The 13,478-nt window shown below is 40.3% G+C and overlaps 1 protein-coding gene across 2 annotated transcripts in view; it reads left to right on the top strand.

The window, feature by feature from the left end:
* Window positions 1–1,915: 1,915 nt before the first annotated feature.
* The window catches only part of MXI1 (MAX interactor 1, dimerization protein), a 165,567-nt gene continuing 154,004 nt past the window's right edge, over window positions 1,916–13,478 (top strand). The window contains exon 1 of one of the 2 annotated variants that reach the window (XM_061636037.1): window positions 1,916–2,238. In XM_061636037.1, coding sequence (XP_061492021.1) covers window positions 2,004–2,238 — 235 coding nt within the window. In that variant the 5' untranslated portion in view covers window positions 1,916–2,003. The remainder of the gene's footprint in view (window positions 2,239–13,478) is intronic. The other variant, XM_061636038.1, reaches the window with a different exon arrangement.

Here is a 13,478-nt window from a genome sequence, read left to right as displayed (position 1 = left end):
TCAGTCTTTTGTGCGACGGATCTGTAAGGGTCTTTAGTAAAGACCCAGTTGTCACTCAGTTGTCCAGGGGAACTAGGTGTCTTTTCCACAGCAAGTTTATCTATTGTGGGAAAACAGCATTTCCTTAGTCCTCAAGCTACAAGATCCTATCAGGTGGAAAATGTAAAAATTTGCACACACCTCACACAGATACTGTGACTGTTTGTCATGCTTTTTCTACTGTGTTAATGCAAGTGTCAATAAGCACCTATTGGCAAATGCCTGTGACGTCACTGAGCACAAGCATTAAGTTCCTCCCTCCCATGCTTTGCATACAAAAATTTCAGGTTCAGTCCCGGCATCTGGGAAGCCCTGGAGAGTCACTGCCAGTAAGTGTAGACAATATTGAGGTGGATGGGCAATGTTCCAATTCAGTATAAGGCCGCATCTTATGCCCATGTCAAGTTTTTAAAAAACATTTAATATTTATCTTTCTACCTTTTAGACGCCAATGTAAACTTTTTGAAGTTTAGAGGGAAAAGATATAATAATAATAATAATAAAATTTTATTTGTGAGTCACCTATCTGTCCGAATTAACGGACACTCTAGGCGACATACAATAGCATAGTAAAATACAATATACAAATCAAAAAGCCATACTCATCAGTTAATCTAAAACCAGCCTTCAATTAATACATCATAAAAACTAATCCACCCCAGCAATCCTATAGGCCTGCCTGAATAGCCAGGTCTTTAAGGCTCGGCAAAACCCCATCAGGGAGGAGGCATGTCAAATGTCAAAAGGAAGGGAATTCCAGAGGGTGGGGGCCACAATCGAGAATGCCCTCTCTCTGGTCCGCACCAGCCTAACTGTTTTGACTGGTGGGACCGAGAGAAGGTCTTGTGAGGCTGATCTTGTCAGGCGGCATAATTGGTGATACTGGAGGCGTTCCTTCAGATAAACTGGGCTGAAACCGTATAGGGTTTTAAAGGTCAACACCAACACCTTGAATTGGGCCCGGTAAACAACTGGTAACCAGTGTAGGTCTACTAACACCGGAGTGATGTGATCCCGGCGACGGCTATGCTTGATCAAGCGTTTATTTCTATCCTCTAGCCATCTACGACATTATATAAATCTTTTCCATTTCCCCCCAGTTCTACTCTGTGGGCCATGTCCACCAGCAAATGAATTTGTATTTTACTGTTTAATTTTTTGAAAAATGTCAGCCCTCCTACGGTTGCCATTTTTAGAATTTGAGAAAACGCAATACATGATACCAGCTTAGCCGGATATAAGTTTGGTAATGTTTATGTGATTGATTTTTTTATATTTTTGTCAATCCAAGCTCATATGTTGTTCATTAGAAAATGAAACATACAAAATTATAATCTACTCCACTCTTTCTAGATGCCCTTTGACTTATTCTCTTAAGCTTTATTCTCAACTGTTACCCAGTTTTACATACACATCATTTTATTTGCCCGCTTTCCCCCTCTCTAACCCTTGTTCTTCCCTTCCTTCCTTCTGTTGTTAAAACAGAATCAGACTGTTAGCTCATTGAGGGCAGGGATCCATTTTTGCCTATATAACTCTATGCAGAGCAATGTACACTGATTACAATGTCATAATCATCATCATTTGTGATTTTATGCATTTTATCCCAATAGTGGTTTTTTGTTATGTTTTGGGGAATGCTTTTTTAAAAAAATGTTTTCTAAAAGTGATACAACCTCTACTCAGTCCTTTGAGAGAAAGAAAGAAAGAAAGAAAGAAAGAAAGAAAGAAAGAAAGAAAGAAAGAAAGAAAGAAAGAAAGAAAGAAAGAAAGAAACTCCCATTTTCAATAAACAAGGAAAGAAACGAGCACTAGGACCTGCCCGGAGTCTTTGAATCAAGAGGTCCCTTGATTCATTCAATCTCCCCTAGACATACACACACATACACACACAAACTGCAACAAGAGGAGGAAAGTCGGCCAAAAGGGCTTTAAAAATTTCAAAGTTTCCATTTGCAGAAGCAATGGGGAAACGTGGCAGGCCAAGAAAGGAATTCAGATGCGAAGACGATGCTGTGGAGCCTCCTCTAGGGCAGCAGCAACTGCCAGTGGCAGATTATATGTCCAGGTGCCCGTTCAGTGACATTTTCAACACCAGCAGTGAGGACTCCATGGAGAAGATCAACACTTTCCTACAGAACGTGCAGATTTTGCTGGAAGCAGCCAGTTACCTGGAGCAAATCGAGAAGGAAAACAAAAGTAAGTGGAGTTTTGGTTATGTTTGGTTCCTTCTTCTTCTGCTCCTAAAAAAATAAAAAAATTAAAAAATCAAGAGAGCCAGGCATGTGCGATGACAACAAAAAATGAAGAAAATCTTTATGAAGATGCAACAAGACAGAGAGCTGGGGCTGCCAGATCAGACTAAACTGTGGTTAGTTTCACCATTACAACCACATCCCAGCAAGAATTCTTTTTTTTTCTTGAAATGCACCAAGAGATCTCGATTAAAAACAAAACCGACCGATTTAGAAAAACATTGTTTTTGTTTAGTTTTCTTTAAAAAAAACACACAAAGCAAACCCACAACCGTGTTATCCGTAAAGTGACTCAGAACAATGTCATCATGTTATATTTGCATTTTTGTGACATGTTTTAGTGAGATCTCCTGTCCCCCTCCTGTCAAAGGGGGGGGGGAGAAAACTGAAGAAACTAGGGGATTTTGGGGGGGAGGGGAGACAGTGCAAAACAAAACTTTATTATCGGCTAGCAGGGAAACCGAAAATACTTCGAAGATTTAAACAAAAAAGAAAAGGGAGGAGGGAGCTTGTTTATATTTTTAAACTCTTGCGCTCCTCCCCCCTGAGCCCGAGAGAATGCGATTCCCTTCTTCATAAAGGAAACCAAGCCGGATAATAAGTGAAAGGAACAAAAGGGGGAAATACAAACAGATAGATGTATTTTTCTCCCTTGTGGAAAAGGATTTACCAAAACACCCCTCCCCCTTTGCTAACGTTGCTGTCAGCGAAAATAATCCATCGGGAAACGCTCGTTTCCAACGTCTTTGAGCGGACTCCTCGAACAATAACAAGTAGGGAATGGTTTTAACCAGCCTTGCTGGCGTTTAATCCAGTATAACAACCACGAAGGTCAGGAGGAAGGAGGAAAATAAAGCAATGCATCGCGTCAGCCCCTGCAGTATGTGTGTGTGTGTGTTGTGTGTGTAACTAGCTCCCCTTGGGTTTAAGTTTATTATTTGTATCTTTCGAGCAGTCTGTGTATGCGTGTGACGTTTTGGCCCATCGGACAAAGTGGGTCTTACAGATAGAGCGCTCCCCCTTTTGTCGCCCCCCCGTGTAAATTTCCATTGCAGTTAACTAGCTTAGCCTTTGTTGATCGCCTCTCTCTCTCTTTTAATGAATAAGTGGATATGGGTATTGTTTCCAGGAGGATGGTAGAGGCCGAAGACTCCACAAAGCCTTCCCTCCTCCTGCAGCGAGCTTTGCGATGGCAAAGGCCTTGCTGTCATCACTGGAAATATTTTTAGAAGGCAGCTTGTTTCCTTGTAATCCTGTTCCTTCTGAGTCGCCCAGCCAGACTTTTGAAGACTGGGATGGAGGGACATTCGTTAAAACGCTACACGATCACACATGGCAGATGAATTTAGCAGATGAGCTAAATTAATGGAGTAGGATTCCTCCCCCTTCCTCATAGGAAGTCACGTAGGCAAAGAGCAAACTAGCCAGGTAGCCGATGGGGCGGGGGTACGAGTAGATAGAGACGGAGGGATGGTGGCGTCTGTATTCTCTTCTAAGCAAGTTAGCTGGAGTGGGACTAATCAGTATATAGTGGTCACCACATTTCATTCGTACAGGTGACGGGGGTGTATATAACTGGGTCAGCCTTGCCAGTTTCCCTCTCTCTTGCTCTTAGTTTTTTTAAAAAAACCTGCCCCAACGTATCAATTTCCATTAAGAGAATTTTAAATTTTTTAATTCCATCTTTAGGTTGTTTTTTAATCTTTTCGGCGCTTTTTTTCTTTACTGCTGCATTTAAAAAAAAAATCAAACCCCAATGCAAAAAAGGGGGGATTATATCAAGTAATTGTGATCCATCACACTGACTAAACCAAACCCCACAAACCTACGCATGGTCTACAAGCTATATAGTTGCAGTATGAAATAGCCCCTCCAGTTATCTTACATGGGGAGTCGGTGCTAACAGTAGTTGAACTCAACAGTAGTTTTGCTGACTGGAAGATCTGTGTGTTGCTCAATGATGCTCTCAGTTTAAGTTTATTTTTATATTCTCTTTGAATCAGCAAGGAATATGGTGTAGGACACTCCTCCCCTCCATTATCTCCTCCTCTACAGCCTTATTTATTTGAATTCACCAGGTGTCTCCAATAGAAAGGCCTATATAAATCTGTCACCTGATGTAAATAGCAGCACTCTAATTAATTCGAACTTTCTAATCATCCTATATTTTTGGACATTCTCCAAGCCAGTTGGATAAACGGGGAGGAGGTGGCTCTGTATTGCGTTTAGAAAGCAATACAAATATTAATAACGCCTCAATGGAGTAACACTGCAGTCCCCATTTTGAAGTCTGTGGGACTGTTGGTTTGCGAGTTGTAATCTCCGCTTCTCTAGAGAATTGTGTGTGCAGGCGTGGGTCCCTCCTTTCTCCTCCTCGGGGAACAGAAATCTCGGTTTACTTTGGATTTTCTACCCGTTTTGCACAACTAAACAACACTGCAAGCAGATGCTGGCTTATCTTTTCTACACCTGCATTTGCAGGTACAGCGCTGCGACGTCACTATTTCAGGGCAATCCTCTTCCCCCGCGTTTGAACCTTCTCTTACACTTTTAAAATGCGACTATATCGTACGATTTTTAAAACTTTTAAAAAAACCCTAAACAAGACGTGAACAGTTGTGCAGCGTCTATTCCCAGCCCCCACATCTTCAAAGTTTCAGCGAGGCCACAACATAACGCTGGTGCTGCCTCGGTTGCACTCTGATCCGCCTGGCTGAGTTACAGTATAATCAGCCTCAGCTCCTCCCCCTTCTTAGAACCACATGGTTTCCACATGGAGACAAACTCCTCTCTTTCGATTGGTCCTGATCTAACTCGGAAGGCGTGGCTATCTCAACCCTTTCCACCAATGGAACGCTCACTTATCCCTATGATGTCACGCGTTGCTGAGCCTGGAGATCAATGGGAGGTTCCTGCAACCGAGTGTCCTTGTTGGGAGTTGTGAGATTATGTCATACCCTCCGCTTAAAGCTACAGGGCACTGGCTCGCGCGCATAGCTTTCGCCAAGTTAAACAATTGCAAAAACAGTAAGGGCATGAATGGGTGCCGTGAAATCCAGCCCTTTCTTGTTGTTGCAGTGAGATAGGGAATAGCAGAACCTCTTGTAAATTCCTGCTAAATTGCAAAGCAAATTATGAAATGCTTTATCTGTGGTGTACTTCTTCATGACCCAGAATAGGCTCAGGCTGTTCAAAAAATGTTCGTGTTTGGCGGGTTTATATATTTGGGCATTCAGATACGGGGAGGGGGGTCCTGGTTTGCTGAGCTGTAAAAGTTATGTCTGAAAGGCGGACCTATTTTTCACTGTATTTATTTTTCCTTAAGCAGGGTTTGTGCCATTAAAGTTATCAGAAACTAATATAGCTCTCTAAAGATGGAAGTTTCCAGGATGTCTGCAGTCTTCTGTCGCACTTTTCTTTGCTTGCACTTTATTGGCACATCAAAGTCTTGTAAATACAGTGCTCTACCGTAAACCTTCGTGCGGAGGGAAGACTCTGATTCGTAGTTGTCTCTTGTTTACTTAGCTGCACATCGGTGGTGCCATTTTTCCCCATAAAAAAGACGACTATACAAGGAGAGTTTAAGGGGCAGCTTCTTTAGGATAATATTTTTAAAACATTTAAATTAAATTAGTTACCTTTTGTTTCTTTGTAATATATCTACACAGAGAGTAAACTTTCCAATCTAGAAATTCCAGATTGTGTTTGAGTTGAGGAAAATAACGTGAACAATTACTTTGCAAAATAAAAAAAATGCATAAATAAATAAAGGGAGCTAAGAAAGAAAGAAAGAAATCCAGACTTAACACCAGTATTATCATTTTATTTTTTATGACACGTTGCAATTGGCTTGTGCAATGCCTCTTTCCCCCACTCTCTCTCCATGTATAACATTTATCATTCTTACTTTTCAAATGCCTGTTTATCACTCACATTGGAACAGGAGAGCTTAGTTCAGTTTCATTCTCTGGTTCCCATGGACCATATGTCATTGCCTTCATATGCAAGCTACTGCTTAAGGACACTATCTGCATTAATTTTATATAGCCCACTACTATGGCATAAATCACAATAATAGGTATGATCATACTAGCACAAATACATTTTGCAACTAGTTTAATACTTGTGCATACATAAAAAAAATCTTTTCAGTTTCAGGAGGCCTAAACATTTCTAAAAAGGAATCCCCAACTGCAACACAGCTCTATTCATTTTAACTTTAACATATGAAAGTGTGTGTTATAGATCAAAATGGGAACAATACAAAGCAGCTTTGCTGGAGAGAGAAGGATATCTGTCTCAAACAAATAAAAAGCTATGATTGAAAGAGGCCTTGGCATTGTTGGCTGCAAATACAAACATATAAGAGTACGTCCTTATGTTCATTATGGGACAATTGCTCAAACACAAAATAATTTTTTTTTAGGTTAGCAGTGCAAGAATAATTACTCCCCTTCCTGCTTTCTTAGTATCAGTAAGGTCTTCTCATCCTCTTGGGACATTATGATAAAGACAATGTTTATATGATCTTAATAATTTCCAGAAGGGTAGCCATGTTAGTCTGTTATAGCAAAAACAGCAAGGAGTCTTGTGACATCTTAAAAGAGTAACATTTATTATGGCATAAGCTTTTGTGGATCATATAGTCTATAGTGCACAACAGCTACTGTAAAAACAAATTTGTTAGTCTTTAAGGTGCCACAAGGCTCAGGGATTTTTCTAAAAATATGGCATTGTGAGAACCACTGCTATGGTGTCAGTGGCACATCAAGGGTAGTCTTTGAGCTTTGTGGCTTCCATGATAAAAGTGGGGCCACATTAGTTTACCATGCCTTCTACTTCTCTTTTTTCTTCCCTAAAGTCTGGATATATGTTTTTACATCTGATTTCTGCAGCAGGAGTATTTTGCTTAAAATCAATGGTATTGACAACACCCCACCTATATAATGAAAAGTGTTTGGGGGGTTCCCTGTGAGATAGGATCATGGAAGTGGAACATTTCCTGTACCCCCTAAATGCAAGCCATATGACCTGCCAGTTGACAAATAAAATGACACAAAGTTCCTTTCACGGGCATCCTTATCACCACTGGTATCCTTATGTAGGACAAGTGAACCATGGAAGCTCCTGAGTATGTGTACATAAAGCATGCAAGTAATATAATTCATACAAAAGCCATAAGGAATACAGAGAAAACAAAACATTAAAAACCCAATGATTGTTATCAACTCAATTGTTGAACAGCTACTTAAAAAGACAGGGTTTTGTTTCACCATTCCCAAATGGCAATAAACCAAGATTAAGATACACTTCATACATTGTGGCCTGGTGGCAGTCCATGTGGTAGCTGTAGGGTTACTAGGTCTCCAGTTTTCACCTGGAGACTCCAGATTTTTGGGGTCTTCTCTGAGTCTCTGGGTGAGTCACCTTAATCACCAGACACTCAGATTTCATTTTTTAAAAAACTTAAGCTTCTAGGTGGTCTGGCTCAGGAGATATACACCAAAATATAATCCCCCCACAACTTCTGTTAATTGAGCTTGTAGCTGGCTGCTTTAACCCTGCCCTTTCAGGTTTGTAGCCAATTACTGAAGCAGGGTTGTGATTGACAAGGCAGTAGCTAGACCCCATTGCAAGGCCAGAAAACTGTTATTTTTCCTGCTTATCTGAAAATCTCATAAATTAAGTGTATAGCTTTCAGTCTTCTTCTCTCTTGTGTGCCAGAGTCAAACAAATTTTCCTGGGCTGTTGAACAGGGCAGTGTTTTGAAAACCTTCCGAATGTGACGTTTTAATCTATCACTTTTCTGGGAGTAAAGCTGTAATACTAATCCGACAAACCCAGAGTAAACCCCATTGAATTCAATAGGACTTACCTTTGAGTAGACATGGTTACGATTGTGCTGTAAATTAATGAGACATTTGAGTTAACATAGCAGAGAATTGTATTTGTGTTCTACATCTTTCCCCCTCCAATCCTATTTTTAAAGCAGTCAGGCCGGGCTTACTTAGGTGTCACTAGGGTTGCCGGGTCAGAAGCATCCCAAAACCTGAGATTTGAGGGGCAGGCCCTAGTGATGTCATGGAGGTGGGCCTGAGTGATGTCATGGGGCAGGCCCGAATGATGTCATTAAGCATGATATATTAAGCATCAATCGCAGCTGTTTGGAGCATACAATTAAAAAAAATATCTGATTGGAAATTAAAATAGAAATCTTAGCTAAAAGATGGAGCCTGGGTAGCGAACATTTAATCTAGCCTACTTGCTTTCTGCAAGAAGGGTTTAAGTGCCTTCAGGCCACGCCAGTCACCAGAAGGCCACTGTAGGAACAAAGGAGTCTAGTGTTGTGGAGATATTAGATGGGAGCATTGGGAAGTAAAGATGGATGCTCCTGAAGGCTACAATTCTAAACACACTTACTAAGGGATTAAGCCCCATAGAACTCAACAGGACTGACTTCTGAATAGATATAGTTTGGATTGTGCTGTTGCTAAACCTTGACTAGGGTTCCTCTGCAAAGACATCCATATCCAAGCAGGGTTGGCAACCCCCTGTCTGGAATGCCCTGCCTTTATCTTTTAACATGGCTGCTCCAAACTTCTTTACAGATTTGACCCTTCACTTCAGAAAGAGGTCTCAAAAATGAGTAAGAGTAAGAAGTATCTTTTAAAATTGTTCTTTTCAATTCACTCTTGAATGCACATCATACCTAGGGCCCCACACCATTCATTTAAAGCACATTCAACACCCATTTGAAGCACATGAATCCCACCACAGAATCATGGGAACTGCAGTTTGTTAAGAGTGGTGAGAACTATAACTATGAGGCGGAAACAACACTTCCCAGGATTCTTTAGGGGAAGTCGTGTGCTTTAAATGTGAGTTGGATGTGCTTTAAACGTATTGTGTGAATCCACTTAATAAATTTTGCCTGCATGTAACTTTTTTTAATTAATTTTTCAAAATGGAAATGAGCTATAAACTGTAGTGGGTGACCATGGGCTACTCACCATCTCTCAGCCTATCTGCCCCTCAGGATGAAAACAATGGAGAACCATGACTACCCCAAGGCATACTTAAAATGTAGAGGAAGTACTGTACAACCATAGTGTGAAATTGGATACTTATTGGGACACAGTATGACAAAATATTTATATAAGCATGACTATCAAATATGTTTATTATTTATACAACCTGTAAAGATATTTATAGTGCAATCCTATGTTTGTTTACTCAGAAACAAGTCCCAACGTATTCAATGGGGCTTACTCAACCAGGGAAAACTGTACCCTGAAGTGATAAGGAACCTGTTCTTTTAACAAGCCTTTTAAGTTGAGACCTTATCCTAGTCTGTGTTGGAATTGCTTTTTAATATGTTTTTAAACCATTCCCAATGGAGTTCAATTACTCCCAGAAAAGCAAGGATTGGATCAAATGCTTTCATATTTCATAGCCCAGGGTCTGACTCTTGCAGACAAGAGGAAAAAAACCTTTAAGCCATATTACTTATGCAAACTGCAAAATCTCAAAGCCAACATTTTCTGATGTTGAAATTAAGCCTAGGCATGTCTGGATCAACAAGTCACAACCCTGGCTTCATTTATTGGCTACAATCCTGAAAGGGCGGGGTTAGAGCCAGAGCTTGGAAAAGTTACTTTTTTAAACTACAACTCCCATCAGCCCCAGCCAGCATGGCCACTGGATTCGGCTGATGGGAGTTGTAGTTTGAGCTAGGAGCTGTTATAAAGATCTGTAAAACAGATTTAACAGTCGCGCGGGGGAGCGGTTGACGTTTTGGTGTATATCTCGGGAACCAGACCACCTAGAAACTTATTTTTTTTTTAATTGAAGCTGAGAGTCTGGAGATTAAGGGGTGCTAGCTGGAGAACTGGAGGGGACCCCCAAAAACCAGAGACTCTGGCTGAAAATCGGAGACCTGGTAACCCTAGGTGTCACTGCTCTTATTATGTAGGAAACTAATACTGATTTTTTAAAATGTTCTGCAATGACCAACTGGTTTTGACAATAAACTATTATATGGGGTGTATGTATTTTTACATCTCCAGTGTGTGTATATATATGGAGTCTTTCCAACAACTCTGTGAGGTAGGGTTGCCAAATGGAAACCAAGGCAACTCACAATAAGATACAAATCCCTTTAAAATCCAATAACCATAAAAACAAGTATAAACAGTTGCAAAACAGCTTAAAGTGGCAGGATTCTGAATTTTGGGTTGGGTGAGTGAAGTTCCTTATCACTTGAGGTTGCAGTTCTGTGCACGCTTCCTTATTCGAGTAAGCTCCATTGAATACATTGAGACTTGCTTTTGAGTAAACAAACATAGGATTGCACTATAAATATCTTTACAGGTTGTGTAAATAACAAACTTCTTTGACATTTATGCTTATATAAATATTTCTCCATACTATGTCCCGATAAGTATCTGATTTCACACTTTGGTTGTACATCATTATTTCTTTCACATTTTAAGTGTGCCCTTCTTGCTTGGGGTGGTCATGGTTCCACTCTGTTCTTTTCGTCCTGAGGGGCAGATTCTATGGGGCTTAGTCCCTTAGTAGGTGTGTTTAGAATTGCAGCCCTTCGGGGCCCTCCTTCTTTACTCCTGAGTCCCATCTAACATCTCCATAACACTAGGCTCCTTCCTTCCTACAGTGGCCTTCTGGTGACTAGCCTGGCCTGAGGGCACTTAAACCCTTCTTGTCAGAAATAAGTAGACTAGATTAAATGTTCCCTGTCCAGGCTTCATCTTTTAGCTAAGACTTCTATCTTAATTTCCAATCAGATAAATGTTTTTGTTTGAGTGGTATGCTCCAAGCAACTGTGGTTGATGCTTAATGTATCATGCTTAATGACATTACTAGGGCTCGCCTGTGTGACATCATTAGGGCCTGCCTCTGAAATCTCAGGGTTTGGGATGCTTCTGATCTGGTAACCCTGGGTAGCTGTAATGTTTGAACACTGTCTTAGTTTGGCTTCATAGTGTGGAGATGCTTCCAGATCTGTAGTAATAATCTGTGGCAGATGACAATGAGTGGAAAAGGTTTTTCCCTAAGTACAGACTCCCATACCCAGAGTTGTCCTTCAAGGGGCATCTTCTCTTTTCTGCTTTTTTCATCATAATGTTCAGGTCTTAAATTTGTTTTCTATTCAAAGTGCTTTTTATATATTTTGAAAGATTTAAATATTTGTAGTTTCTGAGGTTTTTTAAAAGAAAATATTTACAGGAGTTTATGGGGTTTTTCATAACGAGAAAGCATGGTAATATCTGATAAATGGTTCTGTGTGGTGGTGTGAGGGGGCTGGGTGAGGTCTGTCTATTTATGATTGATCTTAATTGCTAGGTACAACTCCTGCCAGCCTCATTCAACACAGCTGTGCATCAGGTTGGGCAAGGCTGGTCTATATTTTTCAAGGAGTTCCAAACAACCCTCTTTGAAGAGTGCTCAGCCATGGGCATTCTGAAGGTGACATCTCATTGCCATTATCAAGTGCCCCATGGGTATTTTTCATGTTCATGATTGTGTGCTCCCAATATTAACTATTTTAAGATTTTCTATACTGTAACAAAAGTAGAATCGAAAAATACAGACACACATAGGGAGTAAGGCTGAGTGTCAGTGGTATACAGTATGTAGTCACCAAAACATTTTTTGGTCTGTTATCTATTTTCATGCATTTCACTTCAGTAGGTATATTATCAGGAAGGAGCTGCAAAAGAATTTGTGGATGAGATCACAAAGCTAGCAATTGAGGTTGATACTACTTGCTTCTCTCATATATCATAGCAAAGGATGGATAGGGTGGTGTGTTTCTTGGTCAAATATTTCAGCAACAAATAGGAAATAAATATTATTCTCTTAGGCTTCATTGTAGTTATTCTTGTATGTGGCCCTAAAGTACCAGAATCTGTATGCACAAATAAAAATACTATTTTAGTTGGAAGTTATTAGTTGCACATAAAACTGCAATTTGAGTTTACTCTTGTTATTGCTTTTCCTTAAATCTTGAGTGGCTAAAATCTTGACAATCTCATCCGTTATTTCGCCCTTTCCTTCTTTTCTTCATTATATATATCTGCAGTAATAAAATAATAAAATTAAATGAAATAAAATAAAATAAATGTTTGACCTTAGTTTAGCCTAAAGGCTCAGAAACCAGATGGCAAATAAAAAGCAGTCTAAAATGTATTATTTTAAATCGCATAACATATAAGCCTCTCTTGCAATTTGGATGAGGATGAGAGTTGACTTGCTTTTCTAGACATCAGGAGTTGTCAAACCTGATTAAGGAGGCAGATAAATGAAGGGTTTGAGTGAAAGACGGCAGGAATATGTCTGACACAGTGGAAAGGCAGGCAGAGTAGGGAGGGGCAAAATTATTTTGCTACCAGAATCCAGATGTCATGCTTAGCTTGCATAGTTGACCAACATGAAATAAACTTGATGCTTACAAAGGTGTCAACCACTTTGCATCTAAACACTTTGCTGTTCTACATGCTCCCAGGAAACCATTCGAGTCTCATTCGTGTTTCTTTCTACCCATGGGAATCACTAGTACCAAGTACACTGGAAGGTTTTTAAATTATTTATTTATTTGTTGCATTTTTATACCGCCTCATAGCCAAAGCTCTCTCAGCAGTTTACAAAAATTAAAAACAAATATACAAATTTTAAAAATACATATTTAAAAACCAATTTTAAAAAAACTTGCTAAAATACCTGGGAGAAGAGGAAAGTCTTGACCTGGCACCGAAAAAATAACAGGGTTGGTGCCAGGCGCACCTTGTCGAGATCATTCCATAATTTGGGGGCCACCACTGAGAAGGCCCTCTCCCTTGTTGCCAGCCTCAGGGCTTCCCTCCGAGTAGGCACCTGAAGGAGGGCCTTGGATGTTGAGCATAGTGTATGGGTGGGTTCGTGTCGGGAGAGGCGTTCCATCAGGTATTGTGGTCCTAAGCCATGGAAGGCTTTATAGGTTAAAACCAGCACCTTGAATCAAGCTCGGAAACACAGATGCAGCTAATACAAGCAGGCCAGAATTGGTTTTATATGTTTGAATCGTCTGGTCCCTGTTACCAATCTGGCCACTGCATTTTGCACAAGCTGCAGCTTCTGAACCTTCTTCAAAGGCATCCCCACATAGAGTGCATTGCAGTAATCTAA

Source organism: Rhineura floridana, chromosome 7 (genome assembly GCF_030035675.1).
Source record: "Rhineura floridana isolate rRhiFlo1 chromosome 7, rRhiFlo1.hap2, whole genome shotgun sequence".
Taxonomy (NCBI): domain Eukaryota; kingdom Metazoa; phylum Chordata; class Lepidosauria; order Squamata; family Rhineuridae; genus Rhineura; species Rhineura floridana.
This window is presented reverse-complemented; position numbering and strand designations above follow the sequence as displayed.